Below are 14,931 nucleotides of genomic sequence, written 5' to 3'. Positions count from 1 at the left end.
ATCACTCAAAACCGGACGTGAAACACAAAACTCACATTCAGAAACTAAGGGGCCGAGTAACCCGAGGGGCCTGCATGCAAACTAACTTGAGCATACGGGTGTGGGTGTTCACTCACTCTCACGCTTGCTCAGTTGCATTCAAGATCAAGATTATAGCAACAAAATGCAACCCCAGATCGTCAAATGCTGACGCTTTGTTTTTGACGATCTGGGGATGAGACTTTCCAGAAGTTACATTCTGTCACTTCGAAGTTAGGGGATCCACTTTTACAAAAAGAAAAGCCTGCGGGATTATTTCGAGGCTAATCAGTGATCGTGCAAAACACGGACGCACACAATCAATCCGCTAATCTCCCTGTGCATCATTTATTAACCGTCACAAAAGGAGACAGGGATGCTAATGTCAGTCACCGGTTATTGCCTCTCGTCATCCTGCGGGGCATTGTGCGCCGAGAGGTCAGGGATGTAGGCAGCGGAGACAAAGGAAGGAGGCGAGTGGACACCACAGCCGACTTACTGGAAAATCTATAGGGGTCATCTGTCTCACTGACTGACACAAAACAATAGGAAACCATGGAGACGAAAATGCTGCCAGTAACACAATATTGAGTCATAATGAATATGCACTCTAGGAATTCAAAGACTGAAGATTGTCCACGTTGAGTGATGCATGAAGCTTAAAATTTGGTCCCAAGACAGCAGGAGTTGTTTGGCTCATCCTTTATTCTACATCAAAGCGTATCATCATTTCTTTGCCACAAACCCCGGCTGGCTGCACTAGTTTGATGTACAAATGTTAACGTCAACAGAAAGCAAACAAGGAAAACAAAACTCTTCAGGTGAACCCCCGCCAGCCGTCGTTGAAATTGCTATTACTTATAAGGAAAGCATCATCAAATACAGAGAGGAGAAAGTACAGCGAAGCAGCAACCCCTCCAAGCTGTCTGTCTTACCTGAGTGCTGATGGAGGGCCTCCTTTGTCTCTGAAGAGGTGCAGGGGACTGAGCCAAGGCAGAGATGGATGGGGAGAGAGTTTGCCATCGGCTTAAATATCACCTGCCCACCTCCCTCCACCTCCCCCCGCCCCCCCAAACTCCTTCACCCACTTACTTCTGTTTCTCTATCCTCCTCCCCCTCTCTCTCCCTCTCTCTCTCTTCTTTCGTTGCAGGTGCTTTCTCCCCCTCCTCCCTCTCTCCATCACACACGCAACCACACATGATGCAAGTATCTCACACTGCAACATAGTGCGGGTCAGCAACCTTTAAAAACAACCTCAAATGTCCTGTCTTTCCAAGAATCGGGGGTTAATTAATATGTTCTTCCCAGGGCCGATAGCGATACCGATTATTACAGAATAAATCAAATACATTTAGTGAAGTAATATTGCTCCTATAATGTAGCGAGTGGAAGTTTTAAGTAGCAGAATAAGTACGATTAAAGTACCTCAAAATTGTACTTAAGTCCTAGTAAAGTATGGCACAATTTCATCAGCAACTGGAAAAATAAAACGCTTCCACAGATAATCTGCAAAATGCCAAATATCAGAGCCAATAATCGGTCGACCCAGTCTGTTTTCAACATGTATTTCGGTCCGATTCACAGATCCATCATTACAACACAAGGTCAGCCAAAAATCTTCATCCCATCTTTATTCAAAACAGCCTTTTCTCAGTTTTCCATTGAATCCAAGGAACTCTTTGTTGGAACAGTTTACCGAGCAGTCAGTCGCACTGAGAGGTCAGTTTATATAATGACGTCATGGTAACTGGTGCAAGGAATTCATGTTTTTTGTATTAATTTGAATGGCTGGGACAGTTTTTATCTATTAGTTATTAACAGCAATTTACAAAAATGAAAAACTTTTTGTGCAGCACGGAGATAAAGAAGGAGAGAAATTCCCCAGTCTCCCTTAAAAAATCACTAAATTTTGGACGATGTTGAGTTGCGATAAACTTTATAAACTTTGTGAAACACTGACTTTGACAAATTCTTAATTATTTGGGCCTTCTTGTAAATTCGGCACAAGCTACAAGCCTACATCAAGTCCTTTCTTACGTTTGTGTAAAGAACATTGTGTCCATTTATCCCAGTGATGTACATGTGGACGTGAGCACTGTCTCTCATCCTCTGCTGCAAATCTGCATCACAACTTGAATTTAAAATCAACTTTTTTGGTTCCTCCTGCACATTTCTCTCTTAAGTTATTGTTTTTTTACCCTCCAATCATTATGTACCGTATGTATACCATTTCTTCTTACTGATCTATTATGTATAGTATCTAGTAAATAAATAAGTAAACAAGCACACAGCAGGCCACAAGCACAAATATATTATCGTCACAGTTTTATTCAATAATAGCCATTACAAATGTTACATAGAATAAGCAAAAAATGATACAGCGTTACATATGAAGTTGAAATACTAGCATAGTGGAGTTTACTGGACATAACAGTGGACTGAAACAAGTCCAACTGCTAGACACACACACCCTCTAGTACTTGGCAGGAAATAAACAGAGTACATCAACGCAGAGGTGATTAAACGCCTGCACAATACCCTGGGAATGGTCCCTTAATCACAAGCATTTTGACCCCACGAGCCTTTAAAGCACATACATAGACGTGCATGTGCGCTTGGTAGATCGACTGGGAGGGTTATTATTACATATCTATTATCTCCTGTGTCACAGAATGAATGAGACGTATTGTGTGGCAATGAAAATCTGGCGGCAAACACTCCCCGCTGCAAATCTGCTGTGCTTCGTTCCAGCATGTTTTTAATCTGCATGGAGTTACGGGTTGGGCGGGGCTCCCTTCACACTATGGGGACACTAACAAAACTGCCAGTGGAGACAGTTCAACCTGTTTGAAAGTACCTCACAGTTCACTCGCTCCATTTGCTATTCCGCATAGGTTGAAAGGAAGCATCGGCCATGATATACTGTCGCTTGTGATGAGATCAAACAATGAACAAAGGGATGCACGAAACACGCCTCGCCTATAGGGAATAGCAAGTATGGTATGCAGCTTATATATATATATACACAAGATGCCTGAGGCCAGAACAGAAAGCTGGCTGTAGATGGTGCAAGAGAGTGATATGTTTCCACTATTCACAGGAAGTACCATGATTAGAACATTTTCGATATAAAAAGAATAATAAAAAGAAATAACCATAAAGTGTAAATAGCCCAAAATGTCTAAAAAACATGTTAGTAAGAGAGCATGCAGGAAATGCAGCGTGTAATAAAGGCTGAGCAGAGTGTAAATGAGAGAGTATTTGCAATGGGAGTGTCACAGCGAGGCAGGGTGACCACATGACTCAGGTCTATTTGTTTTGCCCATTTTGCTGCCGAGCAGTTTGAAGTGCCAGGTGTCGTTACAGTGCATAAGGCGCACATTTGGTAACGTGCCCAAAATGTGTGTTAGCGTGTGTGTGTGTGTGTGTGTGTGTGTGTGTGTGTGTGTGTGTGCACCTTAAGCACTACACGGCTGGCCAAAGGTAGAGCTATAACATAGCAGGCGTGCAACACGAGCCCTTTTTCTCATGGCTGCATTATTGATGACGAGACAATTTACAAATCATTAAATTGTAATTAACAAATTGCATATAATGTGACAAAAGAAGTGTGTTTTCAAGTGATCTCCATAGTGGTCAAAACAAGGTAGAGTTAGGGTAAAATGTTAAATATAAAAAAGGCCATTTTGGACTTAGATATTTGGCCACAATACAATTTTTAATACAAGCAAATAAGTTTTCCGATAGCATGCAACGTCTTATTTGTTAGCCTGTTTATAAAGATATCATATTGATGGCTCAGTATTTTGCTTTAAAACCGCTGACAACAATCTCTCTGACAGTACCACCTCGTCTGACGGGCAGGATCACTGGAGCCCAGGATTACTTTCATGTAATTGTTGTGTCACAGGGGTGTGTTACCCATCAAATGCCTAATCCAGTAGTTTCCCAATGCCCGGGACTCGAGGATCCAGTTGCAGGTCAGACAGGGTCTTTAAACTGTGCGAGGGTGTGACCGACAAAAACAAACACGCAAGCTTGAACAAGTGGTGCTAAAACCAACAGAAAACAACAAGAAACAATGAGTGAGGTCAAGTTTCTGTCACTCCAATCCAGTACGACCAGGGGATGATGTACCGTCCAAAGCCTTTATGGACTTTAAGTACTTGAGATAAAAACTGCCACCAAGTGACACCTGTTATGAGCTTCTTGGTGTTTGTTATCTTGTTCTCCTCTGCCAGTTCTAATCCAGGTGGATTATGTTGCATGGACACCTTCTCTGACCTGCTCTTCTACTCACCAGCCCAATCCCACGGGGCTATTTTGGGCTCCCTTTGGACCGTAAGGGTCCTTTGGTTTCCATTGTCGAAACTTAATTATTTAGCCAAGGGGCCACACCTGATCTTCCAGTTTCTTATCCATGGCTGGTTTACGAGCGAAGAGAGTCGGTGGGAATTACAGATATTAAAGAAAAAGACAGGGAGCCCATAAAGTAGACTAGAGGCGAGAGAGAGATGAGCTGAAGTAATGCAAAAGCCCCAGCAAAACAATTTGTTTATTGTCATGCCAAATCAGCTCCAAAGCAAGTTGAAAGCTGAGAATGTAAAAAATAAAAATAAAATAAATTCAAATAGTGTTTTCAGATTTTCGTGCAACCATTACAGGAATAGTTTGACATTTTGAGAAATTATTGGCTTTCCTACTCAGGGTTAGGTGAGAAGATTAGTAACACTCATGTCTGGGTAGTAAGAATTAATAGCTTTGCAGATCAGAAAAACAAAGACTAGCATCTTGTTTGTTTAATCCGCACAAAAACCAAAGTGTAAATGAGATTAAACAGCCTGGATGTAACATGTTTAGATGTGCAGAAAGGCTTTTTTTTTTTTTTGGCTAGCCATTTCTCCCAGTTTCCAGTCTTTATGCCAACATGAGCTAACTGGCTACAAGCGGTAGCTTCATATTAACTCTGGGCTAGAAAGCTAGTAAGCATATTTCCCAATATGTCAAACTATTCCTTTAACCATTAGTACTTAACAAGATGTAAACTGCTGATGTTTCACCAACAATGTACACTAAATAGTGTAGAGGAGTTGGAAAAGAGTCCCAGATAATGATAAAAGTCGGGAGAAGATGGGAATTACACTAAACGTCTTGGCTGCAGTGGCGTGTTAACATACAATGACACCGCTGCTGCTGCAGGAAACTCATATTTTGCAGTTTTCACAGGGATCTGACATGCATATGATAGTGTACGTCTGCATGCTATCATAGTATATTATGAGGTAAATGTGCTATATAGTGGGATGCACATGCTGTACATATGAACATAGTGGTAACTAGTAGTACAGAGCAATGAACCTACTGTCATGTACATGTTATTTGTCTTGTATAAGGGATGGGATGTCTTCAGAGCTGGGTTTGTAGTGTTTGAATTTCTTTAGTGGCTTACCGACGTATTTTGGCATTAATGCTGTGATTTAGTGTTGAATGTAAGCGTGTAGTTTGATTTTTTGGTGAATTAATGGATTGTCCCCTATGAGGTCTCCTCCTCTGTCTTCTTCTCCACCTCCTCCACGGCTGCAGCCAGCTTCTCCGCAGCTTCCTCCACCTTTTCTGTTACCTTCTCCTCTCCTTCTTTCACCGCCTCCTCCACTGATGTCGCTGCCGCCTCTACTGCCGCCGCCACCGTTGCTGCTGCCGTCTTCTCCTCCTCCTTTGCAGCCTCAGGCACCGTCACCCCCTCTGCCTTTACTTCTACCTTTGGCTCTGCATTAGCATCTAGCTTTACTTCCACCTTTGGCTCGGCATTAGCATCTAGCTTTAATTCTACCTTTGGGTCTGCATTTGCTTCGACCTTTATTCCAGGCACTTCCACCTTCACCTCTCCAGACGCCTCTTCCTTTGCCTCTGCGTTCGCCTCTGGCTTCACCTCCTCTTTGTCCTGGGGAGTTTGAGCCACTTGTCCGGAAGCAGCGTTTTGGCCGGGCTCTTTGTTGAGGCTGCTTTGCTCGCTGAGCGAGCACGCCAGGTAGCCGACCAGCTTCATGTACTCCTGAAAACCAACCTTGCCATCGTGGTCGGCATCCAGTCCCTGCCCCATGTTGTTGACCGCCTCCTTGCTGTCCGTGTCCTGGGTAGTAGACACAAAACCATGAAACAATCAAGTATGATGATGAGTAACTCTACCTGCGCTCTCACTGGTCACATCACCATACACGCTTAGTAAATGACCCTCTATCAGTGGCTCTATTTGCATTATAATGCTGATGAATGTCATTCTATCATATGGGATCACTTTTCCCCATTCACCTCCTGTATATTACACCACCATTTGGTCCCAATGCTCATGTTAAAAATCTGGACAGGATGGCTGACGCTAGACTACTGTGTGAGGCGGTTACATAATGCAAGTGTTGGGATCATTTCAGAGAGGTTCAGTGAAGGTTTCCTAACCGAGAGGATGTTGGAGAGCTGGCTCTTGACGAGGCTCTGGAATTCTTTCTTTCCGAGATTTTCCTTCCCCTTGCTCGACTTCAGGAAGACCTTCACCAGGTCCTGAATGGCAGCCTCCATGACTCCTCTCTCTGGGGAAGGGAAAAGATCAAGAAAGTGGTGTTTAGATACACAGATAGATAGATAGTCACAAACAGAAGTGATTAAACCCGCTGCCGCTGTTGTGTGCAGTGCAAAGGAGGAAGTTCCAGGGGTGGCCTGATTCAAAACACGCTCAGGTGATCGGCACGTCCAGTGGAAAATGAAACAGCGGATCTCCTCGTGTCCCTGCGAGGCCTTTCGTTTCAGGTGTTGAATCTAGAGCGGCGGTAACGGAGGGACGGTGACGTGAGATAAGTGGAGAGGGTGAGAGGGAGTCTGATTGAGAGACAAGCCGTGATGCACAATGGAAGTTCTGATCTTTGATAGGTCATCTGATCTACTGAAGCTACCGAGGGGACTGGGCTTCAGATTACTTAAGGGATTACCTAGTCCCTGTCTGCTCCTGTCTTTCTGTCTCTCTCTCTCTCTCTGACCAGCTTTCAGCGCCACTCTCTCTTCCTTCGCCTGCCACTGCCCTTTCTTCTCCTCGAGCCACCGCCTTCACACTGTTGTACATGAACGCACATATTTGACAATGAGGCTCGATAAGGATAAGGACGTTTTAAAAGCCGACCTAAACGTTACCCGACAAGAGATACATTTCAGTCTACCCCAGATGTGCAGATAATCTACAGACGCTCGCTCATAACGTAAAACATGCCACTAGGTGACACATCTCTGCAGGAATTCCATTCATTGCTGTCTGCGGAGATCACTTAGACAGGAATTTACAGGCCAACTGCGAGCGAGTTTGCCTCAAAGCGCTGAGAGGATATGTTCAAGGCGACTGTACTCGTCTGTCAGCTTCGCACAGCAAACACCAGTCTGCCCGGGTGAGAAAACAACACTCAGGATCAACAGTCTTATCAGCTGAGTGGACACTTGCAAACTAATATCTCAATTACTGAAGTGCATGTCACACTCAAGCACCTTCCCGCATCTACCACATGCTGTATACAGTATATGGCCACTTAGGAAGTGTGCCTGTTAGTCTCATTATAGCATCAGACAAACCTTTGGGGCTGTTCTCGCTGACCTACTGATCTCTAACTGTCAGAACAACCCCACATTTGCATGAAGCCACACAAGCGTGACATCTGTCAATAATAATGTCGTTCAGCAAACATGTGGAAGGTGGAGGGAAGACATTTTAATCATTGACTGATTTTTTTTTTCTTTCTCAGGCCTAGACAAACTCTCTTTGTTTATCATGGCTGTATAAACTGAATCAACAACCCGACCTTAAAGGACAACACAATTTCACACTGTTCTGCTTTGTTCGTGCGTGGCGGACCCTGCCACCTTTCAAACAGGATTCTTGAAACCTTATTTTCCTCTCTTATCTTACATATTGTAAATATTAAAATTCTGAGTTTGGATTTGCCCTTTAAGAGACAGGATTTGAGTGTATTCTTTAAAAAGTGTCAGCTCCATCCCTGGATCGTGACTTGCATCACTTTCTGTGTTATAACAGACACAGGCCGCGTTTTTTAGGAACTTTAGGGGACTTCTTCCTGCAAGGTGACACACCCTCCTCGGCCGTCGAGGCCCTCAGCGCCTCCCGCGTCCGAAAAAACACCCAGCAAACACGTTTCTTCTATTCCTGGATTGACATTTCTGTCCATTCTCACATTCATTATTCACCAAGTGACCTTTTCTTGAGGTGTTGTAGCCTGCTTCAACAGAGCCCGAATAACACGTGAACTAATTTTCGACAAATGAGACTGGCCTCACCCACGTCAGAGCTCCACTCAGGAGAGGAACTAATCCCCGTTATTTGTCCTGAAAGGGCCCAAAAACAACTGCGCAAATAATTAAATATACAGGCCTACAACCAGAGGTTTCCCGTTTCCCTCCACAGCCCAAAGGAGATTGAGTGTTGCGTTTCCAAATGGGCGAATGTGATACGGTATGTGCGCAGAGTAATGACAATACTACCGCTCGTGTGCCATAAAATATTAACAGAGGAACAAGTTTGGATGTGGCTGTAAATTGCGGTGAGCAGACGCACAGCGGCTGTCTTCTCATCCAATCCCCCCACAGTCAGGGCTGACATAAACCCCCACATCTTCATCTGCAAGCAGTTTTTTTTTAAAAAAACACAAGCGGCGTCGAGAGAAGTTGTCGTGATCGACACAAATATTCAGCCGGCGAGCCAAGCTGTCACCGCGCTGGGCCTCTCTGTGGAAAGCAAAGTGCGCAAAAAGGGGGATTTGCGCTTTAACGCGCGACCCCGATGCCCCCGTGGATAGACTATACATCAGATCAGCCACCTCAAGTCACTTCAATGTTTGATAAGCTGTTTGAAACTGATCTACAGCAAAAATATCACGTATCTTTCCGAGAGAAAGAGAGAGAGAGAGAGAGAGAGAGAGAGAGAGAGAGAGTGAGGAAATCAAACACTTATTCGCCGAATAAACAGAAGCGACACAAGCAGAAACTCTCCTCCTTTACTGTTTTGTAAAAAAAAAAAGAAAAAAAAAAGTGCAACGTGAGCCTAAAAACCTCTGCGGGCTGCAGTCATTGAAACCGTCCCGCAGTCAGACCAGCTCTAATGGGATGGCTCCTGCAAGAGTCTATCGAAACGTGGCAAAAACCATGAACAAACACACTGCTCACAAGCAGAAAAGAAGCCAGCAAGGCGCATTCAACTCACCGTTTTTCGTCTGCGGGACAAGAGATGTGTACAAATGTGCGCAAAGTTGAGTTTCTGCCCTGTTCTCCGCCTTTTCTACGCCGCTTTGAGCCCAGAGAACTTGCCAAACTAGTAGGACAGCAGAATCTCTTCCGTGATTTAGGCTTTTTTTTTTTTTTTTTTTTTTCTTTCCTTAAAACTTTTCCCCCCTGACAAGTCAAAGGGCGTGTACCTGGAAGAGTGAGAGGGAGAATGGGAATGTGGAAGAGCGCAGAGAGAGAGAGAGAGAGAGAGGACTGTCAGGGAAAAAAATAAAGGGCAGGAAAAGTGTATCAAAACTCTTAAAGTTGGTTTTCATTGGAATTATCTTTGGCTCGTCGGCCAGCTGTTTCACGTCATGCGCGATTTGCACAGTTTCACGCCAACTCGCCAGGCTTGTGGCTCGGATCATCTGCGGGGACGCGGAGACAGGGCGGGTGGGATTACTTCACTGCGCAGGGCTCTCGGTGTTTCACTTATTAAATGTAGACGCGAGTAAATCTGCTAAACTGAAAGTATAGCTGATCATCTGGAGTCGGGAAATACTTTGTAGGAAGGATGTGCCGGGTTTTTTTTTCTTTTTAAAACATCTGTCTCAGGACAACATACAGATGTGTTAAAGGGACACATTCAACGCACAGTCGTTACAAACATGAGCAGGCTCGTAGCTGTCAACCACAGAATACAGTTACAACTTTAATTTGGCAGCCATGAAGGGTCAAACTCAATGGTGGGATGTAACTAAGTACATTTACTCAAGTACTGCACTGAGGTACTTGTACTTTACATGAGTATTTCCATTTTCTGCTACTTTATACTTCCACTCCACTACACTTTGTAGGCATATGTCGTACTTTTTACTCCACTACATGTTTTTCAGAACTTTAGTTACTAGTTACTTTGCAGTAAGTATTTTTAAATGTTTGTATTTTGTCTATAAAAAACAACATAGATGTGTTAAAGGGACACATTCAAAATACACTTGTGTTTTGTTCCTATAAAAGTTACAAAATACAGTTGAAACTTAAATTTGGCAGCGATTGAGGGGCAAGCTCAATGTTGGAATGTAACTAAGTACATTTATTCAAGTACTGCACTGAGGTACTTGTAATTTACTTGAGTAATCCATTTTTTGCTACTTTATACTTCCACTCCACTATATTTTGTAAGCAAATATTGTTACTTTTTACTCCACTACATTTATTTGATCACTTAAGTTACTAGTTACTTTACAGCAAGTATTTTTGAATGTACTTTTTTTATCTAAAAAAACACAACGTACAGATGTGTTAGAGACACACATTGAAAATACACTTGTGTTTTGTGGCAACAAAAGTTACAAAATACAGTTGAAACTTAAATTTGGCATTTGATTGAGGGCCAAACTCAATGATGGAATGTAACTAAGTACATCTACTCAAGTACTGCAGCCTACTTAAGTAGAATTTTGAGGGACTTGTACTTTACTTAAATATTTAAATTTTCTGCTACTTTATTCTTCCATTCCACTACATTTTGGAGGCAAATATTGTACTTTTTACTCCATTACAGTTATTTGATAAGTTTAGTTACTAGTTACTTTGCCATTTGTAACAACAAACAGATGTGTTGAAGGAACTCAAATTCAAAAATACACGTTACAAACATGAACAAATCATAGTTGTCAACTATAAAATAGAGTTAAAACTTAAATTTGGCAGTGATGGAGGGTCAAACTAAACGATGGATTGTAATTGAGTACATTTACTACAAGTATAATTTTGAGGTACTTGCACTTTGCTTAAACATTTCCATTTTCTGCTACTTTATACTTCCATTCCACTACATTTTGTCGGCAAATATACCAAATTAAAAATGCACTACTTTACCTCTGATGCAGCATGAAATCTACAAAGTAACTAGTAACTAAAGTTCATCTTTTTTGCGTAATCTTGAGTAAAACTACTTCAAGAATGTCAGTTTAGGTGGTGAAAGAGATGAAGCAGTGTTGAAAGAGCCTTTAAATCTTTGTATTTTTAAAATTCCCGCCACAGATTGGATCTCACAACTGGCGCTTCCCTCTGTTTATAAACCTCCACGCTGAGGTGGAGACTTCCCCATGCGGACTCGGCCTACGCTAGCTGGGTGCCCGGCTCTCACTCTGCTGCTGCTGACTCATTTGCCCATCGCCTCCCCTCCCACACTGGCACCTTAGCATGTGTGATTTGGATACAAAGGTCACATTTTCTTATCAGTTGCGAGATCCGCATTTTAAACAACAGTTAGCGGCACCTTGTCTCTTTGACAAAATTAAAACAGGCCTGTAGGCTGTAAAACAGCTGGGGAGCAAGCCAGCACACATAACTCTGTCTAGACATCAGAATTAACACAAAGTGACCGTTACACCACAGGATTACTCTGCAAAGCTCCAAATGTTGCAAAAAACAATAACATAACAGGCATACGGTGAAGACGAGGCGCTGCTTTTGCACCACCGCTGCTTAACACTTGGACAGGCAGCTTTGTACGCGCATTATGAAGATCTATGGAACAAGATATGGTCTGGATGGTCTAGTTGTGGCAGCAGTGACACATACAGGATTACAGGCCCCGTAAATCAAGGCTGTAATACACTCCCGCTCAAATGTAGATGGTTGGACATCATATAATGTGGTGAATGAATGACAGGAGGCAGAGTGTTGGTGGCTGAGGGTTGAAGACAATGAAGCCTTTAATTTAAAGTTCCCTGAACTCAACAAATGGTTAACTAAAGGGTTACACATGTGGCACTGGTGGAGCGATGAAAGAACATGGATGCCTTTTGAGTTTACAGTTGGACGGCTTAAGATGAGTCGATCTGTGACTTCTACTGACTGAAGCCTCCCTTCTGGCTCGCCAGTTTTCCAATCAGCTGCCAGAACTCGAGGAAGGTCAGCTCCCCGTCGTTGTTTTCGTCCAACGAGCTCATGAGCTGGTCGACCGCCGCGGGATCGGCGGCGTTCTGTGGGTGATGATCACAGAGAGAGAGAGAGAGAGAGGAGACCCTGATCATTAAAAAAGCACTCTGAGGTGCAACTTCAGCTGCTCTGTAAGACTGTCCTGCCACCTAATGGCTGAGAGCAGCAATAAATGATTAGTGATGTCCAAATTAATATGCAGACACACAAAAAGTCTCCTTCAGAAGCAGGTTTTTGACCAAACTCTTTTACTTACAATGGCCATTAAAAGATGTATTGAATGAATATATGTTGTGAAATGTGAAATTTATATGTATATATACAAAGTGCCTGGCTTATTTGTCAAGGATGATTATTTCCTGTCCACATTAACAGAGGTGCAGCCCAATGATTCACTGTGTTTTGATTTATAATGAACTCGTGACAAAGTCATAAATCTATAAGGTCACACTTAATAGTTATTAACAATAAATTAACTGTTTTATAGCCTATTTGTTAAGCAATTGTTTATTTTAAAGTTGCAACAGATGTTTATAATACTTTGGAAATAGTAAATAGACACTGTGTAATTCATCTGTAAACATTATTTGGAGTTATAGTAGTTATAAAGCTGCAACTGATGTTTATAAACCTTAATAAATGGATTATAAAGCTTTTAATTGTTTGTTAACAGGGAAATAACCATCAGTTTGAGTTTAATTACGAATAATTTACCATTTATTATTGATGGTTATTATAAAGTGTCACCAAGTATTTAATATTTTGTTGTTAGATACAGTATTTGCTTGCTTTCCTTCATTTTATGCCACTGTTCATTGAGAACATTTTATCCCAGACCCACGTTTCATTTGTCATTTTCACACATAACCTTATGCTGGACATCATAAACATTAATATATATATAATGATAGAGGAATCGGAAAACTAATTGGTAGGTTAAGAAAGAAAATTAGCTTTAGCTGTAGCTCCAGTGTATAATTTTGTAAGATGACTTCTTTCAACATGTCATACATCAGCATCCAGCACTAAACTGAAGATTAATCAGCATATCAGTGCAAAAATGTATTAAACCTTCTAAAGACAAGAACAGACAAATTGTATGTTCTATACAGAGTGAATAAATTGCACATTTTACAAGATGATAATGAAGATTAGAACAAGTAGAACGATCTGATAAGTTCAGAAAAATATTTTAAAACCAGGAAAAGACAACACGTATCACGATATAACAATATCTGAAATCTAAGATGATACACAGTCTCATATCACGATAACGATGTAATAATGGTATATTGTCCAGCTCTACCCAACAGTAGATAAAAATAGCTGGTTGACAGAAATTTATTTTTCTATTTTGATGATCGTTTCAGTCATTTCTTTTGGTTCCAGCTTCTCAAATGTGAAGATTTTGGGCTTTTTAAAAAAATACTTTTATAATTTATAACTTTGTACTATTGGTTGGACAGAACAGGCAGTGTGAAGGCGTCACTTTGAACTCTGGGTAATTGTGACAGCATTTCTCAATATTTTCAGAATGAACTGATGGACAAAATAATCAACAAATGAATCCATAATGAAAATAATCAACATACTTTTAACAGTATTTTTACAGCGTGGTACTTTTACGTAAGTAAAGGATCTGTATATTTCCTCCGTCACTGCTCAAGGCCTGATGATGCGTGTGACATCTTGCTAAACATAGAAAAAGTAATCTGTAAAACTAAATGGTGGCAAGATCTGATCTTTAATGAGGATTTACAAGAGTGAAGCTTTATGTAAAAGCCTCATAACCCCAGTAATGTGTCTGAATAACAGCACAGTGACATCTAAAGACTCCTTCAACACCCTAAAGTTGCATAATAAGCCAACAAGAACAACTTGTGAGGTTTACCTGGACATAGTTGGACAGCTGAGCAGACACCAGCTTGTGGAATTCATCTTTGCTCAGGGTGCTGGAGGATCCGTCTTTCCCAGCATAGTCCTTGAACTGGGTGACGATGGTGCAGATGGCAGACTCCATGATGGTTTGTGCTGAGGCCTGAAAGTAAAAAGAAAAGTGTGAACAAAGCTGCAAAGTCAAACATGGAAGTGTGCCCAAAGACAGCGTCTGTGGTCTCACCTCTTGAGTTGAGATGCTGTGTGGTGTGTTGCAGCAGCTACCAAGAACTGTGTCCCTCCTCTCTGACCATCACCTCTCTAAATATATATGCTTCATCTCCGTCCAGCGATGCACACATCAGCGGAAAACCCTTAACCTGCCCTCTTCTCCCCCATCCAGCCGGCTGACGTTATCTCTGCCTGATTTCCACTACGCTGGGGGACAGACATCATAAAACTGCACACACACAACACATACAAAAAGTGCCATTCTGTCCCACAAAGGGCAAAATTGTACTGATGATAGCACAAAACCGATTTCAGGCTGTTTGCAGAGCAAGGGATTTAGTGACGGCATTTTTGTCAGGCCATTCTAATCAAGCCACTGAATCGTGCCTGTCTAAGCAGTAACTAGTTTATACAAAACATGACTCAAATAATACGCCATTCAGGGCAGCGCACACTGTTGCATGTGTAAATTTGCAGGAGTTAATGTGTGTGGAATATCTCCAGAGAGATTTAGAAAGAAAGGCTTTGAATTCATAACATTTTAAAGGATAAAAACATGAAATGGCTCCATACAGTGTAATCCAAGTCTCTAGAACATCATA

General features: G+C 42.0%; 2 protein-coding genes across 2 annotated transcripts; both read right to left on the bottom strand.

Annotated features, from left to right (window-relative positions):
* Positions 1-2,327: 2,327 nt before the first annotated feature.
* Positions 2,328-9,451, bottom strand: s100u (S100 calcium binding protein U). Its single transcript, XM_073483345.1, has 3 exons — positions 9,270-9,451; positions 6,473-6,603; positions 2,328-6,149 (listed from the first exon to the last, which is right to left on the bottom strand). Exons 2-3 carry the CDS (start codon positions 6,590-6,592, stop codon positions 5,553-5,555), a joined length of 717 nt encoding a protein of 238 aa, XP_073339446.1. The 5' UTR covers positions 6,593-6,603; positions 9,270-9,451; the 3' UTR covers positions 2,328-5,552.
* Positions 9,452-12,006: 2,555 nt separating this feature from the next.
* s100a11 (S100 calcium binding protein A11) lies at positions 12,007-14,243 on the bottom strand. Its single transcript, XM_073484427.1, has 2 exons — positions 14,115-14,243; positions 12,007-12,267 (listed from the first exon to the last, which is right to left on the bottom strand). The coding sequence occupies exons 1-2, from the start codon at positions 14,241-14,243 to the stop codon at positions 12,133-12,135; spliced, it is 264 nt and encodes an 87-aa protein (XP_073340528.1). The 3' UTR covers positions 12,007-12,132.
* Positions 14,244-14,931: the final 688 nt, after the last annotated feature.

Source organism: Pagrus major, chromosome 16, assembly GCF_040436345.1.
Source record: "Pagrus major chromosome 16, Pma_NU_1.0".
Lineage (NCBI taxonomy): Eukaryota > Metazoa > Chordata > Actinopteri > Spariformes > Sparidae > Pagrus > Pagrus major.
Note: the sequence above shows the minus strand (reverse complement) of the source record. Positions and strands in the feature narration are given on the sequence as shown.